This window comes from Falco biarmicus, chromosome 9, assembly GCF_023638135.1.
Source record: "Falco biarmicus isolate bFalBia1 chromosome 9, bFalBia1.pri, whole genome shotgun sequence".
NCBI classification, from domain to species: Eukaryota; Metazoa; Chordata; class Aves; order Falconiformes; family Falconidae; genus Falco; species Falco biarmicus.
Genome location: NC_079296.1, coordinates 28,576,894 through 28,589,378, shown reverse-complemented (window position 1 = coordinate 28,589,378; position 12,485 = coordinate 28,576,894). Strand labels below are relative to the sequence as shown.

At 37.3% G+C, this 12,485-nt stretch overlaps 1 protein-coding gene across 3 annotated transcripts in view; it reads right to left on the bottom strand.

The window, feature by feature from the left end:
- Positions 1-2,599: 2,599 nt before the first annotated feature.
- Positions 2,600-12,485, bottom strand: part of ADGRA1 (adhesion G protein-coupled receptor A1) — a 277,331-nt gene continuing 267,445 nt past the window's right edge. For all 3 annotated transcript variants that reach the window (XM_056352198.1, XM_056352200.1, XM_056352201.1), the window contains 2 exons: positions 9,830-9,925; positions 2,600-6,667 (listed from right to left, as the gene is read on the bottom strand). In XM_056352198.1, the coding sequence (XP_056208173.1) occupies positions 5,446-6,667; positions 9,830-9,925 (1,318 nt within the window). In that variant the 3' untranslated portion in view covers positions 2,600-5,445. The remainder of the gene's footprint in view (positions 6,668-9,829; positions 9,926-12,485) is intronic.

The following is a 12,485-nucleotide window of genomic DNA, read 5'->3' as shown; positions in this document are numbered from 1 at the left end:
TAATGGTCCTTGAAAGACAGAACTATTAAAAAAAAATCTCACTGAAAGGTGCTATTGCAGACAAAACTCCTTAAGCCTCTTTGCTGAAAACATTGCAGCTGTTTTAGCCGAACTCTTTAAAATCATCCATGTGAGGGCAGTAACTGCAGAGGGCATAAATCAAGCTAAATGGTGAACCTTCAGCTATATTCTAATTAGTAGAGAACAAGATCTTACAATGGAAAGAGTTAAGAAAAAAATGACTGTAACTGCTTACAGCCTAGTAACAAATGGGCTAACAAAAGGAAGCACTGTAAGAAGAATAAAAATAATGTGCTTTACTGCTTTCTCGTCTCCCCGAGTTTCCCCCTAACCTCAAAATAAGCTCCTCCTGCTGCTTTCCTCAGGTGTTTTTGAGTATCTGGGAAACAAATACAGGAATGAGTGAAAATACTGACTATGCTGGACAATCTTACTCCGCAGTGTGCTGCAAATGCAGGGGAACAGCTGGAGCAGAGTGACAGACTGGTGGAAACAGTTGGTCATTTTATTGTTCAGACTGCAAGGCACTACAGAATTCAAACAGATCAAAATGTAAAGAGACAGTGGTACCTATGGGGTATACAGACACCATTTTTACAAAAAACTCCTTACCTCTCAGCACAGCCAGCTGCATAACCATAAGGCAGGATATTTGTCTGAATTCGGACTGCTCTAGACCTTGCAAACCAAATTTCAACCCTCCTTGCAGAGAAGTGAGCTCTCTAATGCTCTCCCAAATTCACTGATTGCTTGTTTGGCTTCCAAAAAAACCCTCAGGTAATAGACTGGTCAGGATTCACTTGCCCCTTTACAGACCTAGTAACAAGGAACAAAAAGCCATTATTTATATACTCAAGGTAATTTGTAGAATAAATTTTCTTCTTAGCAATTCAATTGCTAATTAAAAAAAGAGTCAGCTGGCCACAGCCAAACCAAAAGCTCCCTGCTCTGTGGAGTTAAGTAAGCAAGCAAAAGCTGCCTAGAGCACCAGGTGACTACTGAAATTGCTTGACTGAAGTCAGCCAGCCAGCTGATGGATCCCGATTGATCTAGCTGCCTCCTACAGCTTCTTTCTGAACTGGAGGATGCTGGTACAGGAATTTGAATTTATACTCTCATAAGGAAGCCGCTAATGTCTTCATCAGCCTGACGGTTTTTCGTCATAGGCAAAAAAAAATCAGTAATAGTATAGGTGGTCTCCTTTACAAAAAACCATAACCACCTTCTTTTTTTCTGTTTCTGGGCAAAGAAAGAGCCTTTGTTAAAAAGGTCACTGACCTGATCCCAATGACAGCTTTCTTTTTCCCAAATAGTCAAATGTACAAGCCTTCTCTGTCAGATAATCTCTTCATTGTAAAAAGATGTATAGTTGACAGCAGAATCTACCTCCGAATTTGTGGAGCCACAGTCAGCTTTGTAAGCCTTTAATAGTGTCTGCACAAGGGCAATTCCAGGTCATCAGGCCATCCAGGATACTTAGACCCATGTCCCTGCACGTGATGAACCTGCAGCAGCTTTGTGACAGAGCATCCAGAAAGGTTTCCTCCAACTTGGGCTTTTATGATCATTAACTCTGTTGTGTTGTTTCACTCTCATTTCAGCTAACCAGGAATTTTAGGTAAGCTGACTAATTCTGCCTGGATTTGGCAGATGTCTGTAGGCAGCAGACTTTGTAGGCAGGTACTCTTGGCAGAGCACTGAAGAGAGGAGTTACACTGCTTGAAGTGACTTCCATGAGTTTTATCTGCCTTCAGCCCTTAGTGTTCAAGTGGAGGCTGCCCAGTTGCCTGTGTTGTCTATCAAAGGCAGCCTTGACATTGCTTTAAGCACAGACTTTGCTTTTGGTTTAGACAGCAATAATCTTTACAGCCAGTGAAGGCTCCCTTGATGGGTTAACATCTGGATAGGGTGCCCACAGGGTAGCTGGCAGGCAGCTGTGTGGTGAAGGAGAACATGTGTTTATGGCCACTGACAGCAACTGCTCAGTCATATTAGTGCAGACTCAACCAGCAGACTTCTAGGGATCAACACAGATGATCAGCCATAACGTGCAAAAATGCATGCTTTATTTTCACACCAAACCTCTTTATATGAGGCTGGGTAGGAATTCTTCTTGTAAACACTCTATGTGACTTAAAATGGAGTAACTTTCATGACCTGAAATTTGGTCATGAAAACTGGAATTTCTGTATGCAGAGAGGAACACTATAGCATCAGAGCATATTTTTATCCTGGTAGTACTGTAATAACAACCCTTCAGATTTCTGTTGATTGCATCATTCTCCAAAAATTATCTTTTTTGCATGAAATTTCTCTTGCTTCATCTCAGACAGAAAGTGAACAGTAAAAGTCTGTTCAGTCATTTTTATGTCATCAATGAATCACCAAAACTAATGCTGACTTTGAAATGTTACACATGTATGTCTGTGAGGAATTTACTAGGACAATGTATCTCTTATACTCCAGTTATTTCATTGACTTTATTTTTATAGGAAAGAAAATCAGGTAAAGTAGTAACGGTTCACTGACTATAACTGACCAAACCCCCAAAATAAAACAAAGCCAGACTCCCAAAGCATTGAAATTATCTCATTTATCTTAAGGAAAAAAAAGTCAAAAGCACAAAAAGCATTTTGGTCAAATCTGATGTTACAAAACATTTTTATATTTATTTAATATCATGTTCTTCTACTCTGTAGTTATACTGTATGTTTTCTGAAAAAATAATATGCAAACAGATTATTGCATAACACATCTCTTCCAAATTAGCCCAGAAATATTCACTAAATTAATTTTTAACACAATAAGAAAAGTGTTTTAATATTTTATGTTTAAATTCCAGAGAGTTTTATCACACAAGATATTCTGTGGAAAGCAGCACCTATTTACTTCTTTGTAAGCCATTATGAAGATGGAACTGGCCTCTCAGACAAAGTAACAGAGGTGATTAAAACACAAGCTGAATAAAGAAGCTCACTGAGTGGATTCTTGCAGAGTGAGTATTTCACTTGGCTGTGTGTGTGGAATATTTTGCATAATGGTCTAGAGACCTCCTAGGATTTTGCTATTACAGAATATACATATACATAGTGCTGAGACACAGAGAAGTGGTATTTCACATTATGTCTATGCTTGTTTAGGGCTCACTGTCTATGTGGAATGAGTAAAAGTAATACTAAAAGAAAATAACTATTAAACAGAAAATATTTCATTATGCAAACAAAGAAAAATACTGTATTTTAGTTTAGAGACAGTTCAAGCATATACAGCATATACATAATAAAGCTCAGGCGTTTCTTTTTGTTCTTTGTATTAGTTGTGAAACTACTGTATATTGGCTTAAAACTTGACAACCCCCTAGTGCATTCTTCTTGCTCACCTTTTAAAAATACACAATCTGAGATGGATACATTGCACTGCTGGAGTTTACAATATATATTTCAAATTTACAAAAATACAGAAAAACAAAATTTCTTGCACTCAGATACTGAGCATTAACCCTTTGAGTACTAATTCCCACCTGCAACACTGCAGAACACATTCATCTGACTTACATGTTTTTATAACATTCTAACAATTATAATTGTCATCTTTATGTACACTATTAGGAAATGCATTCCTACATATATATATAAAAAAAGAGACCAATAAACTGCTAAGAACAGAAAAATAATGGGCTGAAGCATGTGAAGATTTCTGCAACATATACACAGAGAATTGCAGACTGATGATCTCAAGGGAATTTTCTATTTCCTCTCTGCAGCGATGTAGCAATTACATAAGCCTGTGTTAAGACATGACAGCAAACTTTCTCATGTGGCCATACAGAATTGTGCTTTTGCTCTTATTTATGGATGCACTGCTCACTTTCCACTGTAGACATTCTTCTCACAGCTCTATGCTCCCATTCACTTTCTGCAACCCATTATTATTCTGCACCCTTCCTATTTGAAAAAGCGGTTTTATTTCATATAGGGAAAATTATGATGCAGTTCTGTACTATGAGTTGATGCTTTGTGTCCAGATGTTCACGGAAACATGAAAAAACATCTTGCCAAGAGCCTTGTTAATAGAGAATGGTACTGACCCTGGAATGCCCTACAATTCAGCAGAAATTATGAACATAAAGAACTTCTCTGAAGGTCAAATTTGCATTAAAGGATGAAGACAATCTGAAATTTGCTAGGGGAGGAAATGGGTTTTCAGAAAGCAAATGGTAAAATTAATAGATGGAGTCTAAGAAGGTGTGGTTTTGGAAAATTGACTGAACCTTCTTTTTCCTAGCAACTCTGGACTACATTGATCATGTAACTAAATAGACAATATCATATCTACAGTGTCTCTGAACTAGAATAAGCTACTTTACGAAAATAAATGTAGTCCTCAAAGAGTTAATGATAAATGCTGTACCTTAACAGATGTGGAAAGGTTGTCGTGAAACAGCTTGCAGATTTGTTTGAAAGGCATACTTTACAAAGAAGTGTAAAACTTGTTGAGACAATTGCTATTACACCGCACAGTGTCACATACAATGAGTAGTGCATGCTCTGTAAAGACTTTAGAGTGGACCCTTATCAAAGCTATCATATAACCTTATACAAAGGATTGTGCCACTTAAACTAGTGCAGAGTGATTTTTTTTTCCTGTAGATTTATAATGCTCTAGATTAATATCAATAGAGTTTTTCACAGCCTTGTACAACACTTTTTTTTTGTTCTTTTTTTAACACATGTAACACTAGAAAACAGCAAATGGTATATCCTGACATATGTCATGCAAAATACAACCAATACAGCACCATAGATGTAACAGACATTACCTAGCACTTCTCTCCAACAAGAAAAAGGACAGAACAGAGACTGTACATTACACGACTTTACAGGCCATATGCTACAGAAGATCTTTAGAGGCAGTATCACTTTTGTAGATCTAAAAAGCTGGAATTTTATAAAATCCTGTTTATCATTTCTACCATAATCACTTCTGATTAAAATCCATGGCACAGTACTAATATTTTGCTACAAAAATAAATAAGTAGAAGTTTAAGATGCTGATATGTTTATAAAAAGTGTCTGAAGTTACTACAGAACAAAAGTGAAAACAATGAATGAAAATTATGTATTTCTAAAGAAATGTTGTTTCTGTGTAACAAAAGGATATTGCCTCTCATACTCAATTGTCCAGACTTCATTTTCTAATTACCTTTCAGAATAATTTTATAGCTTTCTTTTAAAAATAACTTCACTTTAAAACTCTCTCTCTCTCTCTCTGTTGTAGACTCTTATTAAGAAAATGGAAATAAAGATGGAAAAGCTGTACAATTTACTGATGAGCTACACAAACACCTCATCTTACTTAGTTTGGAATAAAAACAAAGAGAATGATGATTTAGGAGAAAAAAACCACATTATGATGGCCCATGAACTACACAGTAGTTTCATTCTTCCAAGGGCCAGTTTTGATATTTCCTGTACTATCTGAGCTGTATATCATGGCTTCATGCACATTTCCCTTGAGAATTCCGTTGTGATTGGTCGTATTAAATGGCAAAGACTGTGTCCGTGGGTGCATTTCAAAATGAGCTGGATGATGCACAGTGTCACTTTCTGGCATTTTAGCACAACTATATATTACAGTACTTGCGTCGCTACTTTCGGGCTGGTTGACAGTAGGATATGGATCACTTTTTGAGCAGCAGGCCCGTCTGTGACCTGACTGGCTATCATGCGTACTGTGGGGACTGTCTGTATGTGAGCTGTGGATGCTGCCATCAATGCTTGAAGGAATGTGATAGGCGTATTCTCTTTCACCTGCAGACCTGTGCCGACTGAAATAGCGTGGCTTAGTTCTGCTTTTCAGACATCTATGAATGTGCATGTTGGGTCTGAAGGTTCCCTCGTTGTGGACATGAATGTGAGCTTCGTCATCAAGTAGCTGATCACAGTGCATTTTTGCACAACACGGTGTCACAGGTGAAAGGCAGTTAACGTGATTTTGAACCGCTTGTAGGTTGGTAAGTTTGCAATGACTAGCCGCTGGATGATTAAACACAGCTGATTTGTTGGGACATGGTGATTCTTGAAGACAAGGTGCATGAACTTGAGTGTCACCATTGGCATTAACCTTTGGACGCACATTAACTTGGACAGAATAGGTGTTTCTTCTAGATGGGCAACAGGACCACCAGCAATGCCATACATCATCTCGCTTTGCACAGTGATGGATCAGGATGAAAAGCCCCAAAGTCACACAGAAGGCTCCATAAAGACAGCTAAATATCATATCCAAGAAATGACCTTGAGATACTGCAAGTGCTCCAAAGGTCCAAGTGGCTGTAAAGAGGAACAAAGTGAATGCTGCGGCTCGAAGCTGAGCCTTAAATGAATGCTCATTTTCCAATAAGGAAGAAGTAATCATGGAGCAGCTTGCCTGGGGAACGGACACAGAGTCTGTAATATGACCATGGCCCACCTCAGTACTTGGCATTCTCTGTGGATCTTCTGTCTTTTCCTTTAGCTCATACTTGCGTTCAGGATGGCGCTTCAGTTGCACGTACGTGCAAAGAAAGTAAACACAGGTGACGAGCACAATGAATGCTACTGGCCCATAGAAAGCACCAAGACTAGGCTCCCACGCCATCCAGCAACTAGAAACAACAAAAAAAGAGAGTCAAGAACATTTTATAGCCCACATTAGGTGTGATGGACAATGGAGTGATGTGAAACTGGGCTTTCTGACTAACGTGTATGACCCAACAGTGTCTCAGAATGTCAGGTATGTTTGTTGTGGAGAAGAGGAATGTGTGCCTTTAATATCAATTAAGCTGAGACATCACTTCCATAGTTTTTAATAGAATAAAATTACTCGTATAATTTACAGGATATTAAAGCTGAAAATTTCCAAGAAATGTAGGTCAGTTTAGAATCTAGCATTGCAGTGCCATTTATGTCAACACCTTTTTCTACTATTAAAAATGACAGTGCTAATACTTTGATTAAAAAGCAAATGAGGCATAGTTTATACAATCTGTGTGAGCAATTGAAATGTAGAGATTTCAGATTAAACCTGAAGATTGTTCTTACAGAATTTTCTTATTGCCGAAGTAGAGAACAGCCTGAGTAATAAGAGAGGCTGAGAAAAGTCTTCCAGTCGAACAGTCACTGCTCTCTGCAGTGGGCGGACCCAAAAGATGTATACCATTTCTGAATTCGGCACTGTTTCTGAAATTGCTGGGAATTAGTTTACATCAATTGGAATGTCCTCAGAAAAATTAAGGAAGTTGATGGCCTCTTTGTGATACACTGGTAGCATATAACATAATGATAACTTGTTTAGAGCAGATTAAAGTAGTTCACAGGCCAGTATGAGTTGAATAAGCCTCAGTCATCTGCATAATTTAGTAGCACTCTAACAGGACCATCCTGAGGATGAATGATTTAATCAAATAAACATGGGGGAAGAAAACACTTCTGGGTGAAGAAATCCCAGATGGAAACTGGAAGAACTTGGGTCAGGGGAAGAAGGAATATTTGCCTCATTTTTATTCTTCTCTATGATCTGCTTTTAGCCATGGTTACACACAGGGAACTGAGCTGGTGGTATAAGCCAGTACAGCTGTTAAGAGGTTCTTATACTCTTAAATATTGCATGGATTTCTGGAAAGAGGAATAACTTATTTTCCTTATCTGTTGGATTAGGACAAGAAGTAATAGGCTTAAACTGCAGCAAGAAAGATTTAAATTATATTTTTCAAAAAGTTTCCTACCTGTTGGGACAATTAGGATAATAAGCGGTTGGAATAAAGGGTGGTCTATCTCTTATTGCAGCATTTAAAGCACCTCAGAAAAATAACTGTCAGGAATGGTTTGGATATAGCTAATTTCTCACTGGGTCAGAAAGACAGACCAGGTGATCTGTCATGATCCATTCCAGCTCTCAAAGTGACATGACACTGTGTGACACTTTGTACTCATTTAGGTGTGTGTGATTGGTTGCAGTCCCTGCAGTACAGCAAGGAACCTTCTGATATCATATTCTTTTCAAGCCAGAAATCACCTACAACTTATTATAAAAAGGGCAGATCGAGTTTTTCTCCCAGGCTGAGAACCTCTCATCTGAGAAGAGTCAGTCCCACTGGGTATTTATCACAAGAAACTGCAGAATAACTACTATAAATTTTTAAAATCTGAACCTTAAACAGAAACATACACACTTTTATTAATGAACTTAAGAGACAGTCCAAGGAGTATATAATTTGCTGCCAGACATGCACATGGAAAGATTCTCCAAAAGGTATATGTGAAAAGATAGGTAAGTTACCACCTATATTTAAGTGGATAAGCAGAGAGCACAAAGCTACATGCATACTTGAAGTACATTTGAATGCTGCATATTTGATGCAAAGTGCAGAATGGAATGCTCCCCAGTGGAACAGTCTCTTGGGATGCTCTTATTTCAAGTGGAATCTCATTGTGGACACTTAAAAAATCAGTTCCGTAAAATAAACGTTCAAGTTTGTGCATCTACATCTACTGTAGTAACACTATTAAAAATGAATAAGGCATATAATTCACTATCCTGTTGTTTAATTACAAACTGTCTTTTTATTCATTCTTATAACCATCCCTCACCTATGCCTTGTTTTCTGTACAGGCTGTAGTACCAGGTATTGATTGGCTGTGATTAACATCATTAAAGAAGTATAACCTCTGTAACTCCACCAAAATAAAATAAAAAAATCTCACATTTATGAACATAAATAATTAAGCCTTTTAATATACTGTTGATTATAAGTGATTGTCTAATTGGGTAAGTTTGAATAAATACATGAATATAAGTTGGGCCCTAGGCAAACCAAACAGGTAGCCATGGTATGTACTAATTTATTACCAGAATTTAAATTTCAATTACTTATAAAAATGCCTTTAAGGAGCCAAAGGCTGACCTGCAAATAATTTTCCTTTGTTTCCACTTTCCTTACCCAGAACATAAGTAGTTTCAAATGTATTACAATGGATGCTCAAAGCAGTAACTAAGAGTGATGTCCTCCAGAGTACTAGTGCTGGCAGAGTATTAATATATCCATTAGTGTGCCAGTCATTGCCATCCTGATCTTTTACACAGAATATATTCAACTTCGCAGTCTGATTCACTTTGTACTACACTTTTATGGAAAGACTTATTATACTTCATTGACAGCTCATGTTTCATGCCAAGAATTAATAATAATGTGATGCTCAGACAGCTCGTGGAGGTGTACCAAACACTAATACACTAGTACACTAGAGGGCTATGCCAGGATTGCAAGACATTGTGATTTGAACATTTCCAGGTGGTGAAAATACAAAAGAATTGTTTTTTAAGGGAGGGATGAGGGCGAAGAAGGTGGGGGAGGAATTTTTACTTATACTTCTTTCACATAATTATTTGTAAATTGCTTTGACTAGGTCACCTGAAGGGTATCAGTTCAAGCGAGATAATGAATTGAAAGTATTTAATTACTAGCTCCATTAAATATGCTATCCATTAGGTATTTTTAATATCCTTTCACTTATTCAGATGTAAATGAAGAGTAATTCTGTAAATGAAAAGAAATTCTATTGACAGTAATGGAGTCAGATTGGTAGAGGTGAAGCCACAAGCCCCAGATTAAGACATTGCTCTTTCATAGCTATTATTTGATAAAATTTCATAATAAATGTCATCCCAAATGGCATGTCTATACCCTTTATGAAGTCAGTTACATTTATCGGCGTAACAAAAAGAGCATGTTTTCTTTAGAAGTTTTATGATAATAGTTTATACTTACTATGGTGCATTGCCTTCAATCCCGTAATTATTGATATTGGTTGCTGCTGTAATCCCACATATAATGAAAGGAACTCCGCCACTGATCAGGTAAAATCTGTTGAGAGATATTAACTGATATTTTAACTTGCCTGCCTTGTGGTTGAACACTGCTTTTTAAAAAAATTGTACTTTCGTGAAGTATTGTGAGTATACAGTATTGCTGAAACATTACACATGCCCCTAAAACCAGAAAAGCAAAAAATGAAGTATTGTCACAATAAACACTGTACTTTATGAAGCAAACAGTGGAAAGCTTAACATTTAATATTTATATGAATCCACATTTAACAATCTTTTCACTTACACCTCTAGTTAACGTAGTTACTATTGCAGTCACATGAAGACAAAACCTTGTCTAATAAAAGAACCTACATCCCAAATAAAGTTATTCCACTCACCTAGATATTTATATTTTATAGTTATTAGATACACAAGCATTATAAATTAAAAATATTCAGACAAAGCAGCTGTATTCACTTTAACTTGAAGATGTTCCCAAGGGAATTAAGTGAAACCACAGAAACATTTTCCTAACTCCTGGATGACAAAAGAAACGAAGTTCATTTAGGCAAAGAGAAAAGGGGCAGTCCATTTGGCAGAATGTTTTGTTTTTCTCTGCACAGAGGAGCGATCTGGAGAAATCAGGAGGATTAAATATCCCTTTGCATCTACCACACTTTTCTTCATGCATTCAATACCCAGCCTTGCAAATGCATTAAAATGTGAGGGCCTCTAAGACTTCAGCAAGATCTCATAAATATCCAAGAAGAGTGTTAACCTAAGTGCTAATCTCTCTGTAGACTTGTATTCTAAGGCTGAAAGTACATAGTTTCACACGCCTTTAACCAGTTAAATGCCACTGAACTATTTGGAAGCAGCAGTCATTCCAAAGTATGTTCATTAGGCTACACTAAAGTCCTAGGGGATGTCTCACTGAAGTCGGTATCCTGCATGCCCATGTCCAAGTTCAGGAAAATAAACCACCACTACATTTTCCATTTATATAAGGAAAACATGAAATTATGCATGGGGCACAGCGCTTCCATTGCTGCGGTCTCTGAGGTGAAGAGCACTGGCCCTGGTACATGTGAGGCTACATCTGGAAGGAATGTTGGTCCGTGACAAAAAGGAAAATATTCCACTGCACCTAGAGCTCAGCTGGTTCTCTGAACATGCTGCCTCATTTCCTGGTTGAACCAATGCTCTTCTGTCAGCAGACAAAATTAGTTTCTTTTCAAGCCATTCCTCTGGTGTGGGAAACCGTATGCAGAGATACAGATGCTTCCCAACCACTGCTATTATGTTGTCCATCAGGACTAAGAGGAACCTGATAACATGTAGGAGACATTCTAACCAGAATCTGGCCACTAGTTTTCTATAATGTGTTACATTTATTGGGAAATTTCACAGTCATTACAAGGGAGGATTTTTACAGAAATAGAGTTATAGTAAGATTAAATAAATCAGCATTTAAATCAAACCCAGAATTAGTGTTAGAATTTCTTAACCTCTTTTCCCCACCTCATTCCAAAGCAGAATTAGAGGCCAGGCCTCAGAAAATTTCATGTTCACATTTACAGTCAATCTCTCTCCGAATGGTCTAAGTTGTAAACAGAGCAGAGAAAATCATTCTCCACATTCATCAAAAAGCCCTTCAGATTTTATAACTTCAAAGTCATTAAGTATGTATTTTTTCTTCAAACTTGGCTTATTCTGTAGAGCTCAACAAATTCCAATGAACAAACTGCCTCCTTACAAAATCCATTCATTCACTGCAGTTTAATGATTGTACATATCTTTTGACTTGAGCATGTTGAATAAGCTAGCTTAATATCTTATTATTATTTTTAACAAAGACATGTTCAATGACATTTATGAAATTCAGGAAATTACTAGGGTAAGCAATGAGGCATAGAAAAGTTAATCCCAATTTATCTAAGAAATAGTAAGGAGCAGAAAAATAGGAATACAGAAGCAAGTATAGGAAACTGCACTTCAAACTCATCTGAAGTGATTGCCCCATAGAATTTACCTACAATGCAACCTATAATTTCATTTTTTGCAGTGCCACCACTTTTTACAGATTGGATACATACATTTAAATCATATCCTTATCTAAAGTCTCAGACAAGCCAGTATTTCAGTGTTAGATAATTTACTTCGTATCTCACACTTCCAGCAGGCTGCTGAACACAACGGTAGCATCAGATGTTCTGGAAGCACTTGGCTACACAGCGCTTCAGAAATGTGACAAAATCAAGCCAAATTACTGTCCTGGCTCATTGCTAAGAGAAAGAAAATACATTCTAGAAATGACATGAGGTGAAGTCAAATGGTTTCATTGTACCTGAGGTGCACTCTACTGATATCCAGCACAGCACACTGCTTGCCCTGTCTCATTTGAAAAAAAAAAAAAAAAAAAGTAAAATAGCTAATACAAATGACAGTGTATCTAAATGATTCTTCACTGGTGGATTTGGGATCCTTGAAGGGTGATGGGAAAAGAAGTCTGCCAAGTAGAAGAAAAGTCGGCAAGAGAGGAATGGGATTAAAACAGAACAAACAGAAAATATAATCAAAGAAATGGACGTTAAATTGTAAGAGTGGAAGTGCAT